Source organism: Somniosus microcephalus, unplaced genomic scaffold (genome assembly GCF_052327205.1).
Source record: "Somniosus microcephalus isolate GS21.2 unplaced genomic scaffold, FLI_Smic_1.0 unresolved_chr1, whole genome shotgun sequence".
NCBI classification, from domain to species: Eukaryota; Metazoa; Chordata; class Chondrichthyes; order Squaliformes; family Somniosidae; genus Somniosus; species Somniosus microcephalus.
The window spans coordinates 35,999,701-36,025,724 of NW_028225179.1; the positions used below are offsets into that span (position 1 = coordinate 35,999,701).

Below are 26,024 nucleotides of genomic sequence, written 5' to 3' on the forward strand. Positions count from 1 at the left end.
CCCTCCCCCCACCCGCCCTCCCCCCCACCCTCCTCTCCCGCCCTCCCCCCCACCCTCCCACTCGCGCCCCGCCCTCCCTCCCTCCTCCCTCTCCCTCCGTCCTCCTCCTCCTCCTCCCCCCTCCTCCTCCTCCTCCTCTCTCCCCTCCTCCTCCCTCTCTCCCCTCTCCTCCCCGTCCCTCCCTCCTCCTCCTCCCCCTCCTCCCTCTCCCTGTCCCTCCTCCTCCGCCCTCCTCCTCCTCCTCTCTCCCCTCCTCCTCTCCCGTCCCTCCTCCTCCTCCTCCCCCCTCTCCTCCTCCCTCTCTCCCCTCCTCCTCCTCTCCCTCTCTCCCCGTCCCTCCTCCTCCTCCTCCCCCCCTCCTCCTCTCCTCTCTCCCCTCCTCCTCCTTCTCTCCCCCGTCCCTCCTCCTCCTCCTACCCCCTCCTCCTCCTCCCTCTCTCCCCTCCCTCTCTCCCCCGTCCCTCCCCCTCCCTCCCTCCTCCTCCTCCCTCCCTCTCTCTCGCCCCGTCCCTCCTCCTCCCCCTCTCCTCCTTCTCCCTCATCCCTCCCTCTCTCCCCTCCCTCCCTCCCCCACCCTCTCCCTCCCTCTCCCTCCCCCTCCCTCCTCCTCTCCCTCCCTCGCTCCCCCTCCCTCCTCCTCCCTCTCTCCCCTGCCCTCCCTCACCCCTCTCCCCGCCCTCCCTCACCCGCCTCCCTCACCTCTCTCCCCCGCCTCCCTCACCTCTCTCCCCCACCCTCCCTCACCTCTCTCCCCACCCTCCCTCCTTCACCTCCCTCTCTCCCCGCCCTCCCTCACTCCCCCGCCCACCCTCACCCGCCTCCCTCACCTCTCTCCCCACCCTCCCTCACCTCTCTCCCCACCCTCCCTCACCTCTCTCCCCCACCCATCCCTCACCTCTCTCCCCCACCCTCCCTCTCCCCCTCCCTCAGCCCTCCTCCCTCCTCTCCCCTCCCTCCCCCCCTCCCCCCTCGCTCTCACCCCCTGCCCTCTCCCCGCCCTCTCCCCCCTCCCCCCCGCCCTCTCCCCCCCTCCTCTCTCCCCTCCCTCCTCCTTCCTCCCTCTCTCCCCCTCCCTCCTCCTTCCTCTCTCCCCCCCTTCCTCTCCCCCCTCCTCTTCCTCTCTACCCCCCTCCTCCTTCCTCTCTCCCCCCATCTCCTTCCTCTCCCCCCCTCCTCCTTCCTCTCTCCCCCCCCTCCTCCTTCCTCTCTCCCCCCTCCCCACCCTTCTCCCCGCCCTCCCTCCCTCTCCTCTCTCCCCGCCCTCCTCCTCCTCCCTCTCCCTCCCCCTCTTTCTCCCCCGCCTCCTCTCCCTCTCTTCCCCCGTCCTCCCTCTCTCTCCCCCTCCCTCCTCCTCCCTCTCTCCCCCTCCCTCCTCCCTCTCTCCCTCCCTCCTCCCTCTCCCCTTCCCTCCCTCTCCCTTCCCTCCCTCTCCCTTCCTCCTCTCCCCTTCCCTCCCTCTCCCTCTCTCTCACCCTCTCCCCTCCCTCCTCCTCCCTCTCTCTCCCCTCCCTCCCCCTCCCTCCCTCTCTCTCCCCTCCCTCCCCTCCCTCCTCCTCCCTCTCTCCCCCCTCCCTCCTCCTCCCTCTCTCTACCCTCCCTCCTCCTCCCTCTCTCTCCCCTCCCTCTCTCTCCCCTCCCTCCTCCTCCCTCTCTCTCCCCTCCCTCCTCCTCCCTCTCCCCTCCCTCCTCCTCCCTCTCCCCCTCCCTCCTCCTCCCTCTCCCCTCCTCTCCCTCCCTCCTCCTCCCTCTCCCCTCCCTCCTCCTCCCTCTCTCCCCTCCCTCTCCCATCCTCCTCCTCCCTCTCTCCCCTCCTCCTCCCTCTCTCCCCTCCCTCCTCCTCCCTCTCCCCTCCCTCCTCCTCCCTCTCTCTCCCCTCCCTCCTCCTCCCTCTCCCCTCCCTCCTCCTCCCTCTCTCCTCCCCTCCTCCTCCTCCCTCTCTCTCCCCTCCCTCCTCCTCCTCTCTCTCCCCTCCCTCCTCCTCCCTCTCCCCTCCCTCCTCCTCCCTCTCCCCTCCCTCCTCCTCCTCTCCCCTCCCTCCTCCTCCCTCTCTCTCCTCCCTCCTCCTCCTCTCTCTCCTCCCTCCTCCTCCCTCTCTCTCCTCCCTCCTCCTCCTCTCTCTCCCCTCCCTCCTCCTCCCTCTCCCCTCCCTCCTCCTCCCTCTCTCTCCCCTCCCTCCTCCTCCCTCTCTCTCCCCTCCCTCCTCCTCCCTCTCTCCCCTCCCTCCTCCTCCCTCTCTCCCCTCCCTCCTCCTCCCTCTCTCTCCCCTCCCTCCTCCTCCCTCTCTCTCCCCTCCCTCCTCCTCCTCCCTCTCTCTCCCCTCCCTCCTCCTCCCTCTCTCTCCCCTCCCTCCTCCTCCCTCTCTCCCCTCCCTCCTCCTCCCTCTCTCCCCTCCCTCCTCCTCCCTCTCTCCCCTCCCTCCTCCTCCCTCTCTCCCCTCCCTCCTCCTCCCTCTCTCCCTCCCTCCTCCTCCCTCTCTCCCCTCCCTCCTCCTCCCTCTCTCCCCTCCCTCCTCCTCCCTCTCTCCCCTCCCTCCTCCTCCTCTCTCTCCCCTCCCTCCTCCTCCTCCCTCTCTCTCCCCTCCCTCCTCCTCCTCCCTCTCTCTCCCTCCCTCCTCCCTCTCTCTCCCCTCCCTCCTCCTCCCTCTCTCTCCCCTCCCTCCTCCTCCCTCTCTCTCCCCTCCCTCCTCCCTCTCTCTCTCCCCTCCCTCCTCCTCCCTCTCTCTCCCCTCCCTCCCTCCCCTCCCTCCTCCTCCCTCTCTCTCCCTCCCTCCTCCTCCCTCTCTCCCCTCCCTCCTCCTCCCTCTCTCTCCCCTCCCTCTCCCTCTCCCCTCCCTCCTCCTCCCTCTCTCCCCTCCCTCCCTCTCCCCCTCTCCCCTCTCCTCCCTCTCCCCCCCTCCCTCTCCCCTCCCTCCTCCTCCCTCTCTCTCCCCTCCCTCTCTCCCTCCTCCTCCCTCTCTCTCCCCTCCCTCCTCCCTCCCTCTCTCCTCCCCCCCTCTCTCTCCCCTCCCTCCCTCTCTCCCCTCCCTCCCTCTCTCTCCCTCCCTCCCTCTCTCCCTCCCTCCCTCTCTCTCCTCCCTCCCTCTCCTCCCTCCCTCTCTCCCCTCCCCCCCTCTCTCTCTCCTCCCTCCCTCTCCCTCCTCCTCCCTCCCTCCTCCTCCCTCCCTCCTCCTCCCTCCCTCTCTCCCCTCCCTCTCTCCCCTCCCTCTCTCCCCTCCCTCCTCCTCCTCCCTCCCTCTCTCTCCCCTCCCTCCTCCTCCTCCCTCCCTCTCTCCCCTCCCTCCCTCCTCCTCCTCCCTCCCTCTCTCTCCCCTCCCTCCTCCTCCTCCCTCTCTCTCCCCTCCCTCTCTCTCCCCTCCTCCTCCTCCCTCCCTCTCTCTCCCCTCCCTCCTCCTCCCTCCCTCTCTCTCCCCTCCCTCTCTCTCTCCTCCTCCCTCCCTCTCCCTCCCTCTCCTTGCCTCCTCCTCCCTCCCTCTCCCCCTCCCTCCCTCTCTCTCCCCTCCCTCCTCCTCCCTCCCTCTCTCTCCCCTCCCCCCTCCTCCCTCTCTCTCTCCCCTCCTCCCCTGCCTCTCCCCCCGCCCTCCCTCCCCTGCCTCTCCCCCCGCCCTCCCTCTTCCCCCCCGCCCTCCCTCTCCCCCCCGCCCTCCCTCCCGCCCTCCCAATCTCTCCCCCGCCCTCCCTCCCCCGCCCTCCCGCGCCCTCCCTCCCTCCCCCGCCCTCCCTCTCCCCCCCGCCCTCCTCTCTCCCCCCCCGCCCTCCCTCTCTCCCCCCCCGCCCTCCCTCTCTCCCCCCCCGCCCTCCCTCTCTCCCCCCCCCCGCCCTCCCTCTCTCCCCCCCCGCCCTCCCTCTCTCCCCCCCCTCCCTCTCTCCCCCCCCCGCCCTCCCTCTCTCCCCCCCCGCCCTCCCTCTCTCCCCCCCCGCCCTCCCTCTCTCCCCCCCGCCCTCCCTCTCTCCCCCCCCGCCCTCCCTCTCTCCCCCCCCCGCCCTCCCTCTCTCCCCCCCCGCCCTCCCTCTCTCCCCCCCCCGCCCTCCCTCTCTCCCCCCCCGCCCTCCCTCTCTCCCCGCCCTCCCTCTCTCCCCCCCCGCCCTCCCGCACCTCTTTCTCCAGCACGACCTGCTGTTTCTTGCAGACTTTCTCAGTCTCTGTGGCGAAGTTATTACGCTGTGTCTCCAGCTCCTTGTCGAGTCTCAACTGATGCTCGTCCATCTCTGCCTTCAGCTTGTTCTCCAGGGCCATCAGCTGTTTCTGATGCTGTCGTCTCATCCGCTTGTAGCCCGTCATCTGCTCCCGCAGTGCCGAGTCCTGCTCGTGTTCCTGGATCTGCCTGGTCACCTGCCCAGAAACAACCGTCAGCTCCAACACCGGAATAACCCGACCACGGGAATTACCGGACGGGGGAACGACCCGACACCGGGACGGGGGAACGACCCGACACCGGGACGGGGGAACGACCCGACACCGGGACGGGGGAACGACCCGACACCGGGACGGGGGAACGACCCGACACCGGGACGGGGGAACGACCCGACACCGGGACGGGGGAACGACCCGACACCGGACGGGGAATACAGGGATACAGTAATACCGAGACAGTGGGGATACAGGGATGTGGGAACAACAGGACACAGGGTACACTGAGAAACAAAGATACAGTAACACCGGAACACGGGATACCGAGACACGGAGATGTGGGGTGAGATGGGTCCGTGCGCTGGAACGGTGAACTCACCAGGGAGGCTGTCCGGATGGTGGCGAAGTGCTCCCGGTTCCGGTAATGCGCTCGGCGACGGGCAGATGAGGACGAGGACGAGGACGATGGCGGAGGCTCCATCTCACCCGAATATGGGTCATCATAGAGATCGTCGTTACCCTGGGAAACAAGAGGGGAAAGAGCCCATAAATACAGAGCTCACCGTGGGATCTCCCCCCGGGTACTGACCGGCCGGAGGGCAGTGTCCGAGGTCACCCCTCGCCTCAGGTACTGACCGGCCGGATGTGGATGACTGAGCTGTTGGAGGTTACGGTGTGATCGCTCCTCCCCCCAGGTACTGACCGGCCGGAGGGCAGTGTCCGAGGTCACGGGGTCACCCCTCCCCCCAGGTACTGACCGGCCGGATGTGGATGACAGAGCTGTTGGAGGTCACGGTGTGATCGCTCCTCCCCCCAGGTACTGACCAGCCGGATGTGGATGACCGAGCTGTTGGAGGTCACGGTGTGATCACTCCTTCCCCCAGGTACTGACCGGCCGGATGTGGATGACCGAGCTGTTGGAGGTCACGGTGTGATCGCTCCTCCCCCCAGGTACTGACCGGCCGGATGTGGATGACAGAGCTGTTGGAGGTCACGGTGTGATCACTCCTTCCCCCAGGTACTGACCGGCCGGATGTGGATGACCGAGCTGTTGGAGGACACGGTGTGATCACTCCTTCCCCCAGTACTGACCGGCCGGATGTGGATGACCGAGCTGTTGGAGGTCACGATGTGATCGCTCCTCCCCCCCAGGTACTGACCGGCCGGATGTGGATGACCGAGCTGTTGGAGGTCACGGTGTGATCGCTCCTCCCCCCCAGGTACTGACCGGCCGGATGTGGATGACCGAGCTGTTGGAGGTCACGGTGTGATTGCTCCTCCCCCCAGGTACTGACCGGCCGGATGTGGATGACCGAGCTGTTGGAGGTCACGGTGTGATCGATCCTCCCCCCAGGTACTGACCGGCCGGATGTGGATGACCGAGCTGTTGGAGGTCACGGTGTGATCGCTCCTCCCCCCAGGTACTGACCGGCCGGAGGGCAGTGTCCGAGCTGTTGGAGGTCACGGTGTGATCGCTCCTCCCCCCAGGTACTGACCGGCCGGATGTGGATGACCGAGCTGTTGGAGGTCACGATGTGATCGCTCCTCCCCCCAGGTACTGACTGGCCGGAGGGCAGTGTCTGAGCTGTTGGAGGTCACGGTGTGATCGATCCTCCCCCAGGTACTGACTGGCCGGAGGGCAGTTTCTGAGCTGTTGGAGGTCACGGTGTGATCGCTCCTCCCCCCAGGTACTGACCGGCCAGAGGGCAGTCACGGTGTGATCGCTCCTCCCCCCAGGTACTGACCGGCCGGAGGGCAGTGTCCGAGCTGTTGGAGGTCACGATGTGATCGCTCCTCCCCCCAGGTACTGACTGGCCAGAGGGCAGTGTCCGAGTTGTTGGAGGTCACGATGTGATCGCTCCTCCCCCCAGGTACTGACTGGCCGGAGGGCAGTGTCTGAGCTGTTGGAGGTCACGGTGTGATCGCTCCTCCCCCCAGGTACTGACCGGCCGGATGTGGATGACCGAGCTGTTGGAGGTCACGATGTGATCGCTCCTCCCCCCAGGTACTGACCGGCCGGATGTGGATGACCGAGCTGTTGGAGGTCACGGTGTGATCGCTCCTCCCCCCAGGTACTGACTGGCCGGAGGGCAGTGTCTGAGCTGTTGGAGGTCACGGTGTGATCGCTCCTCCCCCCAGGTACTGACCGGCCGGATGTGGATGACCGAGCTGTTGGAGGTCACGATGTGATCGCTCCTCCCCCCCAGGTACTGACCGGCCGGATGTGGATGACCGAGCTGTTGGAGGTCACGGTGTGATCGCTCCTCCCCCCAGGTACTGACTGGCCAGAGGGCAGTGTCTGAGCTGTTGGAGGTGACGGTGTGATCGCTCCTCCCCCCAGGTACTGACTGGCCAGAGGGCAGTGTCTGAGCTGTTGGAGGTCACGGTGTGATCGCTCCTCCCCCCAGGTACTGACCGGCCGGAGGGCAGTGTCCGAGCTGTTGGAGGTCACGGTGTGATCGCTCCTCCCCCCAGGTACTGACCGGCCGGATGTGGATGACCGAGCTGTTGGAGGTGACGGTGTGATCGCTCCTCCCCCCAGGTACTGACTGGCCAGAGGGCAGTGTCTGAGCTGTTGGAGGTGACGGTGTGATCGCTCCTCCCCCCAGGTACTGACTGGCCAGAGGGCAGTGTCTGAGCTGTTGGAGGTCACGGTGTGATCGCTCCTCCCCCCAGGTACTGACCGGCCGGATGTGGATGACCGAGCTGTTGGAGGTCACGGTGTGGTCGCCCTCCTGCATCATGGCGATCTCGCTGTTGTCATCGGAAGCGTCGGCCAGGCTGTTGACGCTGCTGCTCTGACTGCTGGCACTGATCGACATGCTCGGGACCGAGTGGCTGCTCTCTACGCTGTTTATCGTCCCTGTCCGACCAATGCAGCCGTCCACCTCCTACAACAACAACATCTTGTACTTATACAGCGCCTTTAACGCAATAAAACATCCCAAGGCGAGTCACAGGAGCGTTCTGAAAAAAAACCCAGAATCTGACAGCGAGCCACACAAGGAGGTATTAGGGCAGGTGACCAAAAGCTGGGTCACAGAGGTCGGTTTTAAGGAGCGTCTTAAAGGAGGAGAGAGAGGCGGAGAGGTTTAGGGAGGGAATTCCAGAGCTCGGGGCCCAGGCAGCTGAAGGCACGGCCACCAATGGTGGAGCGATTATAATCAGGGATTTTCAAAAGGCCAGAATAGGAGGAGCGCAGAGATCTCGGGAGGATTATAGAGGCTTGAGGAGGTTACAGAGATTGGGAGCGGCGAGGCCATGGAGAGAACAAGGATTGGGAATTTTAAAATCGAGGCGTTGCTTAACCGGGAGCCAGTGTAGGTCAGCGAGCACAGGGGGTGATGGGTGAACGGGACTCGGTGCGAGTTAGGACACGGGGCAGCAGAGTTTTGGATGAGCTCTACTTTATGTAGGGTAGTATGTGGGCGGCCAGCCTGGACTTGACTAGAGGTAACAAAGGCTTGGATGAGGGTTTCAGCTGCGGATGAGCTGAGGTGAGGGAGGAGACAGGCGATGTTACGGAGGTGGAAATGGGCGGTCTTAGCGATCGAACGGATATGAGGTACGAGGCTCAATTCGTGATCAAATAGGACTCCAAGGTTGGGCACAGTCTGGTTCAGCCTCGGAGAGTTGCCGGGGAGAGGGATGGAGTCGGTGGATAGGGAACGGAGTCTGTGATGGGGACTGAAGACAATGGCTTCAGTCTTCCCAATATTTGATTGGAGGAAATTTCTGTTAATCCAGTACTGTATGTTGGACAAGCAGTCTGACAATTTAGAGATGGAGGAGGGTAGAGGAGAGGTAGAACTGGGTGTCGTCAGCGTACATGTGGAAACTCAGGCCGAGTCCCTGGCTGATGTCACCGAGGGGCAGCATGTAGATGAGAAATAGGAGGGGGGCCAAGGATAGATCCTTGGGGGACACCAGAGGTAACGATGCGGGAGCGGGAAGAGAAGATGTTGCAGGTGATTCTCTGGCTACGATTAGATAGATCAGAATGGAACCAGGCGAGTGCAGTCCCACCCAGCTGGACGACGGTGGAGAGGCGTTGGAGTGGTCAACCGTGTCAAAGGCTGCAGACAAGTCGAGAAGGACGAGGAGGGACAGTTTACCTTTGTCACAGTCACAAAGGATGCCATTTCTGACTTTGACGAGAGCCATTTTGGTACTGGGGCAGGGGTGGAAACCTGATTGGAGGGATTCAAACATGGAGTTCTGGGAAAGATGGGCACGGGTTTGGGAGGACTTTGGAGAGCAAAGGGAGGTTGGAGATGGGGACGGTAGTTTGCAAGGACGGAGGGATCAAGGGTTGGTTTTTTGAGAGGGGTGATGACAGCAGATTTGAGAGAGAGGGGGACAGTCCCTGAGGAGAATGAACCGTTAGCAGTATCAGCTAACATGGGAGCCAGAAAATAAAGTTGGGTGGTCAGCACTTTAGTAGGAATTTACAGGACAGAGAGATTGGTCAGCACAGTCCAGTAACACACAAAGCGGCCAACACCGTGTGGGGGATTGGAGGGACAGAGAGCTGGGACTGGTCACTCTGGGTGTGGGGGATTGGAGAGACAGAGAGCTGGGACTGGTCACTCTGGGTGTGGGGGATTGGAGGGACAGAGAGCTGGGACTGGTCACTCTGGGTGTGGGGGATTGGAGAGACAGAGAGCTGGGACTGGTCACTCTGGGTGTGGGGGATTGGAGCGACAGAGAGCTGGGACTGGTCACTCTGGGTGTGGGGGATTGGAAGGACAGAGAGCTGGGACTGGTCACTCTGGGTGTGGGGGATTGGAGGGACAGAGAGCTGGGACTGGTCACTCTGGGTCTGGGGGATTGGAGGGACAGAGAGCTGGGACTGGTCACTCTGGGTGTGGGGGATTGGAGGGACAGTGAGCTGGGACTGGTCACTCTGGGTCTGTGGATTGGAGGGACAGTGAGCTGGGACTGGTCACTCTGGGTCTGTGGATTGGAGGGACAACGAGCTGGGACTGGTCACTCTGGGTCTGGGGATTGGAGGGACAGAGAGCTGGGACTGGTCACTCTGGGAGTGGGGGATTGGAGGGACAGAGAGCTGGGACAGGTCACTCTGGGTGTGGGGGATTGGAGGGACAGTGAGCTGGGACTGGTCACTCTGGGTCTGGGGATTGGAGGGACAGAGAGCTGGGACTGGTCACTCTGGGAGTGGGGGATTGGAGGGACAGAGAGCTGGGACTGGTCACTCTGGGTCTGTGGATTGGAGGGACAGTGAGCTGGGACTGGTCACTCTGGGTCTGGGATTGGAGGGACAGTGAGCTGGGACTGGTCACTCTGGGTCTGGGGATTGGAGGGACAGTGAGCTGGGACTGGTCACTCTGGGAGTGGGGGATTGGAGGGACAGAGAGCTGGGACTGGTCACTCTGGGTGTGGGGGATTGGAGGGACAGAGAGCTGGGACTGGCCACTCTGGGGCTGGGGATTGGAGGGACAGAGAGCTGGGACTGGTCACTCTGGGTGTGGGGGATTGGAGGGACAGAGAGCTGGGACTGGTCACTCTGGGTCTGGGGATTGGAGGGACAGTGAGCTGGGACTGGTCACTCTGGGTCTGGGGATTGGAGGGACAGAGAGCTGGGACTGTTCACTCTGGGTCTGGGGGATTGGAGGGACAGTGAGCTGGGGCTGGTCACTCTGGGTCTGGGATTGGAGGGACAGAGAGCTGGGACTGGTCACTCTGGGTCTGGGGGATTGGAGGGACAGAGAGCTGGGACTGGTCACTCTGGGAGTGGGGGATTGGAGGGACAGAGAGCTGGGACTGGTCACTCTGGGTGTGGGGGATTGGAGGGACAGAGAGCTGGGACTGTTCACTCTGGGTCTGGGGGATTGGAGGGACAGTGAGCTGGGACTGGTCACTCTGGGTGTGGGGGATTGGTGGGACAGAGAGCTGGGACTGGTCACTCTGGGAGTGGGGGATTGGAGGGACAGAGAGCTGGGACTGGTCACTCTGGGTCTGGGGATTGGAGGGACAGAGAGCTGGGACTGGTCACTCTGGGTGTGGGGGATTGGAGGGACAGTGAGCTGGGACTGGTCACTCTGGGTCTGGGGATTGGAGGGACAGAGAGCTCGGACTGGTCACTCTGGGTCTGGGGATTGGAGGGACTGTGAGCTGAGACTGGTCACTCTGGGTCTGGGGATTGGAGGGACAGAGAGCTGGGACTGGTCACTCTGGGTGTGGGGGATTGGAGGGACAGAGAGCTGGGGCTGGTCACTCTGGGTGTGGGGGATTGGAAGGACAGAGAGCTGGGACTGGTCACTCTGGGTCTGGGATTGGAGGGACAGAGAGCTGGGACTGGTCACTCTGGGTCTGGGGATTGGAGGGACAGTGAGCTGGGACTGGTCACTCTGGGTCTGTGGATTGGAGGGACAGCGAGCTGGGACTGGTCACTCTGGGTCTGGGGATTGGAGGGACAGAGAGCTGGGATTGGTCACTCTGGGTCTGGGGATTGGAGGGACAGAGAGCTGGGACTGGTCACTCTGGGTCTGGGGATTGGAGGACAGCGAGCTGGGACTGGTCACTCTGGGTCTGGGGATTGGAGGGACAGAGAGCTGGGACTGGTCACTCTGGGTCTGGGGATTGGAGGGACAGAGAGCTGGGACTGGTCACTCTGGGTCTGGGGATTGGAGGGACAGAGAGCTGGGACTGGTCACTCTGGGTCTGGGGATTGGAGGGACAGTGAGCTGGGACTGGTCACTCTGGGAGTGGGGATTGGAGGGACAGAGAGCTGGGACTGGTCACTCTGGGTGTGGGGGATTGGAGGGACAGAGAGCTGGACTGGCCACTCTGGGGCTGGGGATTGGAGGGACAGAGAGCTGGGACTGGTCACTCTGGGTGTGGGGGATTGGAGGGACAGAGAGCTGGGACTGGTCACTCTGGGTCTGGGGATTGGAGGGACAGTGAGCTGGGACTGGTCACTCTGGGTCTGGGATTGGAGGGACAGAGAGCTGGGACTGTTCACTCTGGGTCTGGGGGATTGGAGGGACAGTGAGCTGGGGCTGGTCACTCTGGGTCTGGGGATTGGAGGGACAGAGAGCTGGGACTGGTCACTCTGGGTCTGGGGGATTGGAGGGACAGAGAGCTGGGACTGGTCACTCTGGGAGTGGGGGATTGGAGGGACAGAGAGCTGGGACTGGTCACTCTGGGGCTGGGGATTGGAGGGACAGAGAGATGGGACTGGTCTCTCTGGGTGTGGGGGATTGGAGGGACAGAGAGCTGGGACTGGTTACTCTGGGTGTGGGGGATTGGAGGGACAGCGAGCTGGGACTGGTCACTCTGGGTGTGGGGGATTGGAGGGACAGAGAGCTGGGACTGTTCACTCTGGGTCTGGGGGATTGGAGGGACAGTGAGCTGGGACTGGTCACTCTGGGTGTGGGGGATTGGTGGGACAGAGAGCTCGGACTGGTCACTCTGGGTGTGGGGGATTGGAGGGACAGAGAGCTGGGGCTGGTCACTCTGGGTGTGGGGGATTGGAAGGACAGAGAGCTGGGACTGGTCACTCTGGGTGTAGGGGATTGGAGGGACAGAGAGCTGGGACTGGTCACTCTGGGTCTGGGGATTGGAGGGACAGAGAGCTGGGACTGGTCACTCTGGGTCTGGGGATTGGAGGGACAGAGAGCTGGGACTGGTCACTCTGGGTGTGGGGGATTGGGGGGTGAGCGAGCTGGGACTGGTCACTCTGGGTCTGGGGATTGGAGGGACAGAGAGCTGGGACTGGTCACTCTGGGTCTGGGGATTGGAGGGACAGAGAGCTGGGACTGGTCACTCTGGGTCTGGGGATTGGAGGGACAGAGAGCTAGGACTGGTCACTCTGGGTCTGGGGATTGGAGGGACAGAGAGCTGGGACTGGTCACTCTGGGTCTGGGGATTGGAGGGACAGAGAGCTGGGACTGGTCACTCTGGGTCTGGGGATTGGAGGGACAGAGAGCTGGGACTGGTCACTCTGGCTCTGGGGATTGGAGGGACAGAGAGCTGGGACTGGTCACTCTGGGTCTGGGGATTGGAGGGACAGTGAGCTGGGACTGGTCACTCTGGGCCTGGGGATTGGAGGGACAGAGAGCTGGGACTGGTCACTCTGGGTCTGGTCACTCTGGGTCTGGGGATTGGAGGGACAGAGAGCTGGGACTGGTCAGTCTGGGCCTGGGGATTGGAGGGACAGTGAGCTGGAACTGGTCACTCTGGGTCTGGGGATTGGAGGGACAGAGAGCTGGGACTGGTCACTCTGGGTCTGGGGATTGGAGGGACAGTGAGCTGGGACTGGTCACTCTGGGTCTGGGGATTGGAGGGACAGAGAGCTGGGACTGGTCACTCTGGGTCTGGGGATTGGAGGGACAGAGAGCTGGGATTGGTCACTCTGGGTGTGGGGGATTGGAGGGACAGAGAGCTGGAACTGGTTACTCTGGGTCTGGGGATTGGAGGGACAGAGAGCTCGGACTGGTCACTCTGGGTCTGGGGATTGGAGGGACAGAGAGCTGGGACTGGTCACTCTGGGTCTGGAGATTGGAGGGACAGTGAGCTGGGACTGGTCACTCTGGGTCTGGGGATTGGAGGGACAGAGAGCTGGGACTGGTCACTCTGGGTCTGGGGATTGGAGGGACAGAGAGCTGGGACTGGTCACTCTGGGTGTGGGGGATTGGAGGGACAGAGAGCTGGGACTGGTCACTCTGGGTCTGGGGATTGGAGGGACAGAGAGCTGGGACTGGTCACTCTGGGTCTGGGGATTGGAGGGACAGAGAGCTGGGACTGGTCACTCTGGGTCTGGGGATTGGAGGGACAGTGAGCTGGGACTGGTCACTCTGGGTCTGTGGATTGGAGGGACAGCGAGCTGGGACTGGTCACTCTGGGTCTGGGGATTGGAGGGACAGAGAGCTGGGACTGGTCACTCTGGGTCTGGGGATTGGAGGGACAGTGAGCTGGGACTGGTCACTCTGGGCCTGGGGATTGGAGGGACAGAGAGCTGGGACTGGTCACTCTGGGTCTGGTCACTCTGGGTCTGGGGATTGGAGGGACAGTGAGCTGGGACTGGTCACTCTGGGCCTGGGGATTGGAGGGACAGTGAGCTGGGACTGGTCACTCTGGGTCTGGGGATTGGAGGGACAGAGAGCTGGGACTGGTCACTCTGGGTCTGGGGATTGGAGGGACAGAGAGCTGGGACTGGTCACTCTGGGTCTGGGGATTGGAGGGACAGTGAGCTGGGACTGGTCACTCTGGGTCTGGGGATTGGAGGGACAGAGAGCTGGGACTGGTCACTCTGGGTCTGGGGATTGGAGGGACAGAGAGCTGGGACTGGTCACTCTGGGTGTGGGGGATTGGAGGGACAGAGAGCTGGGACTGGTCACTCTGGGTCTGGGGATTGGAGGGACAGAGAGCTGGGACTGGTCACTCTGGGTCTGGGGATTGGAGGGACAGAGAGCTGGGACTGGTCACTCTGGGTCTGGGGATTGGAGGGACAGTGAGCTGGGACTGGTCACTCTGGGTCTGTGGATTGGAGGGACAGAGAGCTGGGACTGGTCACTCTGGGTCTGGGGATTGGAGGGACAGAGAGCTGGGACTGGTCACTCTGGGTCTGGGGATTGGAGGGACAGCGAGCTGGGACAGGTCACTCTGGGTCTGGGGATTGGAGGGACAGAGAGCTGGGACTGGTCACTCTGGGTCTGGGGATTGGAGGGACAGGGAGCTGGGACTGGTCACTCTGGGTCTGGGGATTGGAGGGACAGAGAGCTGGGACTGGTCACTCTGGGTCTGGGGATTGGAGGGACAGAGAGCTGGGACTGGTCACTCTGGGTCTGGGGATTGGAGGGACAGAGAGCTCGGACTGGTCACTCTGGGTCTGGGGATTGGAGGGACAGAGAGCTGGGACTGGTCACTCTGGGTCTGGGGATTGGAGGGACAGTGAGCTGGGACTGGTCACTCTGGGTCTGGGGATTGGAGGGACAGAGAGCTGGGACTGGTCACTCTGGGTCTGGGGATTGGAGGGACAGAGAGCTGGGACTGGTCACTCTGGGTGTGGGGGATTGGAGGGACAGAGAGCTGGGACTGGTCACTCTGGGTCTGGAGATTGGAGGGACAGAGAGCTGGGACTGGTCACTCTGGGTCTGGGGATTGGAGGGACAGAGAGCTGGGACTGGTCACTCTGGGTCTGGGGATTGGAGGGACAGTGAGCTGGGACTGGTCACTCTGGGTCTGTGGATTGGAGGGACAGCGAGCTGGGACTGGTCACTCTGGGTCTGGGGATTGGAGGGACAGAGAGCTGGGACTGGTCACTCTGGGTCTGGGGATTGGAGGGACAGAGAGCTGGGACTGGTCACTCTGGGTCTCGGGATTGGAGGGACAGCGAGCTGGGACTGGTCACTCTGGGTCTGGGGATTGGAGGGACAGAGAGCTGGGACTGGTCACTCTGGGTCTGGGAATTGGAGGGACAGAGAGCTGGGACTGGTCACTCTGGGTCTGGGGATTGGAGGGACAGAGAGCTGGGACTGGTCACTCTGGGTCTGGGGATTGGAGGGACAGTGAGCTGGGACTGGTCACTCTGGGAGTGGGGGATTGGAGGGACAGAGAGCTGGGACTGGTCACTCTGGGTGTGGGGGATTGGAGGGACAGAGAGCTGGGACTGGCCACTCTGGGGCTGGGGATTGGAGGGACAGAGAGCTGGGACTGGTCACTCTGGGTGTGGGGGATTGGAGGGACAGAGAGCTGGGACTGGTCACTCTGGGTCTGGGGATTGGAGGGACAGTGAGCTGGGACTGGTCACTCTGGGTCTGGGGATTGGAGGGACAGAGAGCTGGGACTGTTCACTCTGGGTCTGGGGGATTGGAGGGACAGTGAGCTGGGGCTGGTCACTCTGGGTCTGGGGATTGGAGGGACAGAGAGCTGGGACTGGTCACTCTGGGTCTGGGGGATTGGAGGGACAGAGAGCTGGGACTGGTCACTCTGGGAGTGGGGGATTGGAGGGACAGAGAGCTGGGACTGGTCACTCTGGGGCTGGGGATTGGAGGGACAGAGAGCTGGGACTGGTCACTCTGGGTGTGGGGGATTGGAGGGACAGAGAGCTGGGACTGGTTACTCTGGGTGTGGGGGATTGGAGGGACAGAGAGCTGGGACTGGTCACTCTGGGTGTGGGGGATTGGAGGGACAGAGAGCTGGGACTGTTCACTCTGGGTCTGGGGGATTGGAGGGACAGTGAGCTGGGACTGGTCACTCTGGGTGTGGGGGATTGGTGGGACAGAGAGCTGGGACTGGTCACTCTGGGAGTGGGGGATTGGAGGGACAGAGAGCTGGGACTGGTCACTCTGGGTCTGGGGATTGGAGGGACAGAGAGCTGGGACTGGTCACTCTGGGTGTGGGGGATTGGAGGGACAGTGAGCTGGGACTGGTCACTCTGGGTCTGGGGATTGGAGGGACAGAGAGCTCGGACTGGTCACTCTGGGTCTGGGGATTGGAGGGACTGTGAGCTGAGACTGGTCACTCTGGGTCTGGGGATTGGAGGGACAGAGAGCTAGGACTGGTCACTCTGGGTCTGGGGATTGGAGGGACAGAGAGCTGGGACTGGTCACTCTGGGTGTGGGGGATTGGAGGGACAGAGAGCTGGGGCTGGTCACTCTGGGTGTGGGGGATTGGAAGGACAGAGAGCTGGGACTGGTCACTCTGGGTGTAGGGGATTGGAGGGAAAGAGAGCTGGGACTGGTCACTCTGGGTCTGGGGATTGGAGGGACAGAGAGCTGGGACTGGTCACTCTGGGTCTGGGGATTGGAGGGACAGAGAGCTGGGACTGGTCACTCTGGGTGTGGGGGATTGGGGGGTGAGCGAGCTGGGACTGGTCACTCTGGGTCTGGGGATTGGAGGGACAGAGAGCTGGGACTGGTCACTCTGGGTCTGGGGATTGGAGGGACAGAGAGCTGGGACTGGTCACTCTGGGTCTGGGGATTGGAGGGACAGAGAGCTAGGACTGGTCACTCTGGGTCTGGGGATTGGAGGGACAGAGAGCTGGGACTGGTCACTCTGGGTCTGGGGATTGGAGGGACAGAGAGCTGGGACTGGTCACTCTGGGTCTGGGGATTGGAGGGACAGAGAGCTGGGACTGGTCACTCTGGGTCTGGGGATTGGAGGGACAGAGAGCTGGGACTGGTCACTCTGGGTCTGGGGATTGGAGGGACAGTGAGCTGGGACTGGTCACTCTGGGCCTGGGGATTGGAGGGACAGAGAGCTGGGACTGGTCACTCTGGGTCTGGTCACTCTGGGTCTGGGGATTGGAGGGACAGTGAGCTGGGACTGGTCAGTCTGGGCCTGGGGATTGGAGGGACAGTGAGCTGGGACTGGTCACTCTGGGTCTGGGGATTGGAGGGACAGAAAGCTGGGACTGGTCACTCTGGGTCTGGGGATTGGAGGGACAGTGAGCTGGGACTGGTCACTCTGGGTCTGGGGATTGGAGGGACAGAGAGCTGGGACTGGTCACTCTGGGTCTGGGGATTGGAGGGACAGAGAGCTGGGACTGGTCACTCTGGGTGTGGGGGATTGGAGGGACAGAGAGCTGGAACTGGTCACTCTGGGTCTGGGGATTGGAGGGACAGAGAGCTCGGACTGGTCACTCTGGGTCTGGGGATTGGAGGGACAGAGAGCTGGGACTGGTCACTCTGGGTCTGGGGATTGGAGGGACAGTGAGCTGGGACTGGTCACTCTGGGTCTGGGGATTGGAGGGACAGAGAGCTGGGACTGGTCACTCTGGGTCTGGGGATTGGAGGGACAGAGAGCTGGGACTGGTCACTCTGGGTGTGGGGGATTGGAGGGACAGAGAGCTGGGACTGGTCACTCTGGGTCTGGGGATTGGAGGGACAGAGAGCTGGGACTGGTCACTCTGGGTCTGGGGATTGGAGGGACAGAGAGCTGGGACTGGTCACTCTGGGTCTGGGGATTGGAGGGACAGTGAGCTGGGACTGGTCACTCTGGGTCTGTGGATTGGAGGGACAGCGAGCTGGGACTGGTCACTCTGGGTCTGGGGATTGGAGGGACAGAGAGCTGGGACTGGTCACTCTGGGTCTGGGGATTGGAGGGACAGAGAGCTGGGACTGGTCACTCTGGGTCTGGGGATTGGAGGGACAGCGAGCTGGGACTGGTCACTCTGGGTCTGGGGATTGGAGGGACAGAGAGCTGGGACTGGTCACTCTGGGTCTGGGGATTGGAGGGACAGAGAGCTGGGACTGGTCACTCTGGGTCTGGGGATTGGAGGGACAGAGAGCTGGGACTGGTCACTCTGGGTCTGGGGATTGGAGGGACAGAGAGCTGGGACTGGTCACTCTGGGTGTGGGGGATTGGAGGGACAGAGAGCTGGGATTGGTCACTCTGGGTCTGGGGATTGGAGGGACAGTGAGCTGGGACTGGTCACTCTGGGAGTGGGGGATTGGAGGGACAGAGAGCTGGGACTGGTCACTCTGGGGCTGGGGATTGGAGGGACAGAGAGCTGGGACTGGTCACTCTGGGTGTGGGGGATTGGAGGGACAGAGAGCTGGGACTGGTTACTCTGGGTGTGGGGGATTGGAGGGACAGAGAGCTGGGACTGGTCACTCTGGGTGTGGGGGATTGGAGGGACAGAGAGCTGGGACTGTTCACTCTGGGTCTGGGGGATTGGAGGGACAGTGAGCTGGGACTGGTCACTCTGGGTGTGGGGGATTGGTGGGACAGAGAGCTGGGACTGGTCACTCTGGGAGTGGGGGATTGGAGGGACAGAGAGCTGGGACTGGTCACTCTGGGTCTGGGGATTGGAGGGACAGAGAGCTGGGACTGGTCACTCTGTGTGTGGGGGATTGGAGGGACAGTGAGCTGGGACTGGTCACTCTGGGTCTGGGGATTGGAGGGACAGAGAGCTCGGACTGGTCACTCTGGGTCTGGGGATTGGAGGGACTGTGAGCTGAGACTGGTCACTCTGGGTCTGGGGATTGGAGGGACAGAGAGCTAGGACTGGTCACTCTGGGTCTGGGGATTGGAGGGACAGAGAGCTGGGACTGGTCACTCTGGGTGTGGGGGATTGGAGGGACAGAGAGCTGGGGCTGGTCACTCTGGGTGTGGGGGATTGGAAGGACAGAGAGCTGGGACTGGTCACTCTGGGTGTAGGGGATTGGAGGGAAAGAGAGCTGGGACTGGTCACTCTGGGTCTGGGGATTGGAGGGACAGAGAGCTGGGACTGGTCACTCTGGGTCTGGGGATTGGAGGGACAGAGAGCTGGGACTGGTCACTCTGGGTGTGGGGGATTGGGGGGTGAGCGAGCTGGGACTGGTCACTCTGGGTCTGGGGATTGGAGGGACAGAGAGCTGGGACTGGTCACTCTGGGTCTGGGGATTGGAGGGACAGAGAGCTGGGACTGGTCACTCTGGGTCTGGGGATTGGAGGGACAGAGAGCTAGGACTGGTCACTCTGGGTCTGGGGATTGGAGGGACAGAGAGCTGGGACTGGTCACTCTGGGTCTGGGGATTGGAGGGACAGAGAGCTGGGACTGGTCACTCTGGGTCTGGGGATTGGAGGGACAGAGAGCTGGGACTGGTCACTCTGGGTCTGGGGATTGGAGGGACAGAGAGCTGGGACTGGTCACTCTGGGTCTGGGGATTGGAGGGACAGTGAGCTGGGACTGGTCACTCTGGGCCTGGGGATTGGAGGGACAGAGAGCTGGGACTGGTCACTCTGGGTCTGGTCACTCTGGGTCTGGGGATTGGAGGGACAGTGAGCTGGGACTGGTCAGTCTGGGCCTGGGGATTGGAGGGACAGTGAGCTGGGACTGGTCACTCTGGGTCTGGGGATTGGAGGGACAGAAAGCTGGGACTGGTCACTCTGGGTCTGGGGATTGGAGGGACAGTGAGCTGGGACTGGTCACTCTGGGTCTGGGGATTGGAGGGACAGAGAGCTGGGACTGGTCACTCTGGGTCTGGGGATTGGAGGGACAGAGAGCTGGGACTGGTCACTCTGGGTGTGGGGGATTGGAGGGACAGAGAGCTGGAACTGGTCACTCTGGGTCTGGGGATTGGAGGGACAGAGAGCTCGGACTGGTCACTCTGGGTCTGGGGATTGGAGGGACAGAGAGCTGGGACTGGTCACTCTGGGTCTGGGGATTGGAGGGACAGTGAGCTGGGACTGGTCACTCTGGGTCTGGGGATTGGAGGGACAGAGAGCTGGGACTGGTCACTCTGGGTCTGGGGATTGGAGGGACAGAGAGCTGGGACTGGTCACTCTGGGTGTGGGGGATTGGAGGGACAGAGAGCTGGGACTGGTCACTCTGGGTCTGGGGATTGGAGGGACAGAGAGCTGGGACTGGTCACTCTGGGTCTGGGGATTGGAGGGACAGAGAGCTGGGACTGGTCACTCTGGGTCTGGGGATTGGAGGGACAGTGAGCTGGGACTGGTCACTCTGGGTCTGTGGATTGGAGGGACAGCGAGCTGGGACTGGTCACTCTGGGTCTGGGGATTGGAGGGACAGAGAGCTGGGACTGGTCACTCTGGGTCTGGGGATTGGAGGGACAGAGAGCTGGGACTGGTCACTCTGGGTCTGGGGATTGGAGGGACAGCGAGCTGGGACTGGTCACTCTGGGTCTGGGGATTGGAGGGACAGAGAGCTGGGACTGGTCACTCTGGGTCTGGGGATTGGAGGGACAGAGAGCTGGGACTGGTCACTCTGGGTCTGGGGATTGGAGGGACAGAGAGCTGGGACTGGTCACTCTGGGTCTGGGGATTGGAGGGACAGAGAGCTGGGACTGGTCACTCTGGGTGTGGGGGATTGGAGGGACAGAGAGCTGGGATTGGTCACTCTGGGTCTGGGGATTGGAGGGACAGTGAGCTGGGACTGGTCACTCTGGGTGTGGGGATTGGAGGGACAGTGAGCTGGGACTGGAGGGACAGTGAGCTGGGACTGGTCACTCTGGGTCTGGGGATTGGAGGGACAGTGAGCTGGGACTGGTCACTCTGGGTCTGGGGATTGGAGGGACAGAGAGCTGGGACTGGTCACTCTGGGTCTGGGGATTGGAGGGACAGAGAGCTGGGACTGGTCACTCTGGGTCTGGGGATTGGAGGGACAGAGAGCTGGGACTGGTCACTCTGGGTCTGGGGGATTGGAGGGACAGAGAGCTGGGACTGGACACTCTGGGTCTGGGGGATTGGAGGGACAGAGAGCTGGGACTGGTCACTCTGGGTCTGGGGATTGGAGGGACAGAGTGCTGGGACTGGTCACTCTGGGTGTGGGGTTTGGAGGGACAGAGAGCTGGGACTGGTCACTCTGGGTGTGGGGATTGGAGGGACAGAGAACTGGGACTGGTCACTCTGGGTGTGGGGATTGGAGGGACAGAGAGCTGGGACTGGTCACTCTGGGTGTGGGGATTGGAGGGACAGAGAGCTGGGACTGGTCACTCTGGGTCTGGGGGATTGGAGGGACAGAGAGCTGGGACTGGTCACTCTGGGTGTGGGGGATTGGAGGGACAGAGAGCGGTGACTGTTCACTCTGGGTGTGGGGGATTGGAGGGACAGAGAGCTGGGACTGGACACTCTGGGTCTGGGGGATTGGAGGGACAGAGAGCTGGGACTGGTCACTCTGGGTGTGGGGATTGGAGGGACAGAGAGCTGGGACTGGTCACTCTGGGTCTGGGGATTGGAGGGACAGAGAGCTGGGACTGGTCACTCTGGGTCTGGGGATTGGAGGGACAGAGAGCTGGGACTGGTCACTCTGGGTCTGGGGATTGGAGGGACAGAGAGCTGAGACTGGTCACTCTGGGTCTGGGGATTGGAGGGACAGAGAGCTGGGACTGGTCACTCTGGGTCTGGGGATTGGAGGGACAGAGAGCGGTGACTGGTCACTCTGGGTCTGGGGATTGGAGGGACAGAGAGCTGGGACTGGTCACTCTGGGTCTGGGGATTGGAGGGACAGAGAGCTGGGACTGGTCACTCTGGGTCTGGGGATTGGAGGGACAGAGAGCGGTGACTGGTCACTCTGGGTCTGGGGATTGGAGGGACAGAGAGCTGGGACTGGTCACTCTGGGTCTGGGGATTGGAGGGACAGAGAGCTGGGACTGGTCACTCTGGGTCTGGGGATTGGAGGGGCAGAGAGCGGTGACTGGTCACTCTGGGTCTGGGGATTGGAGGGACAGAGAGCTGGGACTGGTCACTCTGGGTCTGGGGATTGGAGGGACAGAGAGCTGGGACTGGTCACTCTGGGTCTGGGGATTGGAGGGACAGAGAGCTGGGACTGGTCACTCTGGGTCTGGGGATTGGAGGGACAGAGAGCTGGGACTGGTCACTCTGGGTCTGGGGATTGGAGGGACAGAGAGCTGGGACTGGTCACTCTGGGTCTGGGGATTGGAGGGACAGAGAGCTGGGACTGGTCACTCTGGGTGTGGGGGATTGGAGGGACAGAGAGCTGGGACTGGTCACTCTGGGTGTGGGGGATTGGAGGGACAGAGAGCTGGGACTGGTCACTCTGGTTCTGGGGGATTGGAGGGACACAGAGCTGGGACTGGTCACTCTGGGTGTGGGGGATTGGAGGGACAGAGAGCTGGGACTGGTCACTCTGGGTGTGGGCGATGGGAGGGACAGAGAGCTGGGGCAGGTCACTCTGGGTCTGGGGGATTGGAGGGACAGAGAGCTGGGACTGGTCACTCTGGGTCTGGGGGATTGGAGGGACAGAGAGCTGGGACTGGTCACTCTGGGTGTGGGGATTGGAGGGACAGAGAGCTGGGACTGGAGACTCTGGGTCTGGGGGATTGGAGGGACAGTGAGCTAGGACTGGTCACTCTGGGTCTGGGGATTGGAGGGACAGAGAGCTGGGACTGGTCACTCTGGGTGTGGGGTTTGGAGGGACAGAGAGCTGGGACTGGTCACTCTGGGTGTGGGGATTGGAGGGACAGTGAGCTGGGACTGGTCACTCTGGGTGTGGGGATTGGAGGGACACAGAGCTGGGACTGGTCACTCTGGGTCTGGGGGATTGGAGGGACAGAGAGCTGGGACTGGACACTCTGGGTCTGGGGGATTGGAGGGACAGTGAGCTGGGACTGGTCACTCTGGGTCTGGGGGATTGGAGGGACAGAGAGTGGTGACTGGTCACTCTGGGTCTGGGGATTGGAGGGACAGAGAGCTGGGACTGGTCACTCGGTGTGGGGATTGGAGGGACAGAGAGCTGGGACTGGTCACTCTGGGTCTGGGGATTGGAGGGACAGAGAGCTGGGACTGGTCACTCTGGGTCTGGGGATTGGAGGGACAGAGAGCTGGGACTGGTCACTCTGGGTCTGGGGATTGGAGGGACAGAGAGCTGAGACTGGTCACTCTGGGTCTGGGGATTGGAGGGACAGAGAGCGGTGACTGGTCACTCTGGGTCTGGGGATTGGAGGGACAGAGAGCTGGGACTGGTCACTCTGGGTCTGGGGATTGGAGGGACAGAGAGCTGGGACTGGTCACTCTGGGTCTGGGGATTGGAGGGACAGAGAGCGGTGACTGGTCACTCTGGGTCTGGGGATTGGAGGGACAGAGAGCTGGGACTGGTCACTCTGGGTCTGGGGATTGGAGGGACAGAGAGCTGGGACTGGTCACACTGGGTCTGGGGATTGGAGGGACAGAGAGCTGGGACTGGTCACTCTGGGTCTGGGGATTGGAGGGACAGAGAGCTGGGACTGGTCACTCTGGGTCTGGGGATTGGAGGGACAGAGAGCTGGGACTGGTCACTCTGGGTCTGGGGATTGGAGGGACAGAGAGCTGGGACTGGTCACTCTGTGTCTGGGGATTGGAGGGACAGAGAGCTGGGACTGGTCACTCTGGGTGTGGGGGATTGGAGGGACAGAGAGCTGGGACTGGTCACTCTGGGTGTGGGGGATTGGAGGGACAGAGAGCTAGGACTGGTCACTCTGGGTCTGGGGATTGGAGGGACAGAGAGCTGGGGCTGGTCACTCTGGGTCTGGGGATTGGAGGGACAGAGAGCTGGGACTGGTCACTCTGGGTGTGGGGGATTGGAGGGACAGAGAGCTGGGACTGGTTACTCTGGGTGTGGGGGATTGGAGGGACAGAGAGCTGGGACTGGTCACTCTGGGTGTGGGGGATTGGAGGGACAGAGAGCTGGGACTGTTCACTCTGGGTCTGGGGGATTGGAGGGACAGTGAGCTGGGACTGGTCACTCTGGGTGTGGGGGATTGGTGGGACAGAGAGCTGGGACTGGTCACTCTGGGTCTGGGGGATTGGAGGGACAGTGAGCTGGGACTGGTCACTCTGGGTGTGGGGATTGGAGGGACAGAGAGCTGGGACTGGTCACTCTGGGTCTGGGGGATTGGAGGGACAGAGAGCTGGGACTGGACACTCTGGGTCTGGGGGATTGGAGGGACAGTGAGCTGGGACTGGTCACTCTGGGTCTGGGGGATTGGAGGGACAGAGAGTGGTGACTGGTCACTCTGGGTCTGGGGATTGGAGGGACAGAGAGCTGGGACTGGTCACTCGGTGTGGGGATTGGAGGGACAGAGAGCTGGGACTGGTCACTCTGGGTCTGGGGATTGGAGGGACAGAGAGCTGGGACTGGTCACTCTGGGTCTGGGGATTGGAGGGACAGAGAGCTGGGACTGGTCACTCGGTCTGGGGATTGGAGGGACAGAGAGCTGAGACTGGTCACTCTGGGTCTGGGGATTGGAGGGACAGAGAGCGGTGACTGGTCACTCTGGGTCTGGGGATTGGAGGGACAGAGAGCTGGGACTGGTCACTCTGGGTCTGGGGATTGGAGGGACAGAGAGCTGGGACTGGTCACTCTGGGTCTGGGGATTGGAGGGACAGAGAGCGGTGACTGGTCACTCTGGGTCTGGGGATTGGAGGGACAGAGAGCTGGGACTGGTCACTCTGGGTCTGGGGATTGGAGGGACAGAGAGCTGGGACTGGTCACACTGGGTCTGGGGATTGGAGGGACAGAGAGCTGGGACTGGTCACTCTGGGTCTGGGGATTGGAGGGACAGAGAGCTGGGACTGGTCACTCTGGGTCTGGGGATTGGAGGGACAGAGAGCTGGGACTGGTCACTCTGGGTCTGGGGATTGGAGGGACAGAGAGCTGGGACTGGTCACTCTGTGTCTGGGGATTGGAGGGACAGAGAGCTGGGACTGGTCACTCTGGGTGTGGGGGATTGGAGGGACAGAGAGCTGGGACTGGTCACTCTGGGTGTGGGGGATTGGAGGGACAGAGAGCTAGGACTGGTCACTCTGGGTCTGGGGATTGGAGGGACAGAGAGCTGGGGCTGGTCACTCTGGGTCTGGGGATTGGAGGGACAGAGAGCTGGGACTGGTCACTCTGGGTGTGGGGGATTGGAGGGACAGAGAGCTGGGACTGGTTACTCTGGGTGTGGGGGATTGGAGGGACAGAGAGCTGGGACTGGTCACTCTGGGTGTGGGGGATTGGAGGGACAGAGAGCTGGGACTGTTCACTCTGGGTCTGGGGGATTGGAGGGACAGTGAGCTGGGACTGGTCACTCTGGGTGTGGGGGATTGGTGGGACAGAGAGCTGGGACTGGTCACTCTGGGTCTGGGGGATTGGAGGGACAGTGAGCTGGGACTGGTCACTCTGGGTCTGGGGATTGGAGGGACAGAGAGCTGGGACTGGTCACTCTGGGTGTGGGGGATTGGAGGGACAGTGAGCTGGGACTGGTCACTCTGGGTCTGGGGATTGGAGGGACAGAGAGCTCGGACTGGTCACTCTGGGTCTGGGGATTGGAGGGACTGTGAGCTGAGACTGGTCACTCTGGGTCTGGGGATTGGAGGGACAGAGAGCTAGGACTGGTCACTCTGGGTCTGGGGATTGGAGGGACAGAGAGCTGGGACTGGTCACTGGGTGTGGGGGATTGGAGGGACAGAGAGCTGGGGCTGGTCACTCTGGGTGTGGGGGATTGGAAGGACAGAGAGCTGGGACTGGTCACTCTGGGTGTAGGGGATTGGAGGGAAAGAGAGCTGGGACTGGTCACTCTGGGTCTGGGGATTGGAGGGACAGAGAGCTGGGACTGGTCACTCTGGGTCTGGGGATTGGAGGGACAGAGAGCTGGGACTGGTCACTCTGGGTGTGGGGGATTGGGGGGTGAGCGAGCTGGGACTGGTCACTCTGGGTCTGGGGATTGGAGGGACAGAGAGCTGGGACTGGTCACTCTGGGTCTGGGGATTGGAGGGACAGAGAGCTGGGACTGGTCACTCTGGGTCTGGGGATTGGAGGGACAGAGAGCTAGGACTGGTCACTCTGGGTCTGGGGATTGGAGGGACAGAGAGCTGGGACTGGTCACTCTGGGTCTGGGGATTGGAGGGACAGAGAGCTGGGACTGGTCACTCTGGGTCTGGGGATTGGAGGGACAGAGAGCTGGGACTGGTCACTCTAGGTCTGGGGATTGGAGGGACAGAGAGCTGGGACTGGTCACTCTGGGTCTGGGGATTGGAGGGACAGTGAGCTGGGACTGGTCACTCTGGGCCTGGGGATTGGAGGGACAGAGAGCTGGGACTGGTCACTCTGGGTCTGGTCACTCTGGGTCTGGGGATTGGAGGGACAGTGAGCTGGGACTGGTCAGTCTGGGCCTGGGGATTGGAGGGACAGTGAGCTGGGACTGGTCACTCTGGGTCTGGGGATTGGAGGGACAGAGAGCTGGGACTGGTCACTCTGGGTCTGGGGATTGGAGGGACAGTGAGCTGGG

At 62.6% G+C, this 26,024-nt stretch overlaps 1 protein-coding gene across 1 annotated transcript in view; it reads right to left on the reverse strand.

Moving 5' to 3' along the window:
- LOC147094609 (serine/threonine-protein kinase TAO2-like) overlaps positions 1-26,024 on the reverse strand; it is an 81,841-nt gene that overhangs the window by 38,067 nt on the left and 17,750 nt on the right. Inside the window, exons 3-5 of the mRNA XM_085974232.1 lie at positions 7,032-7,238; positions 4,727-4,867; positions 4,093-4,329 (exon numbers count right to left, since the gene is read on the reverse strand). Coding sequence (XP_085830358.1) covers positions 4,093-4,329; positions 4,727-4,867; positions 7,032-7,238 — 585 coding nt within the window. The remainder of the gene's footprint in view (positions 1-4,092; positions 4,330-4,726; positions 4,868-7,031; positions 7,239-26,024) is intronic.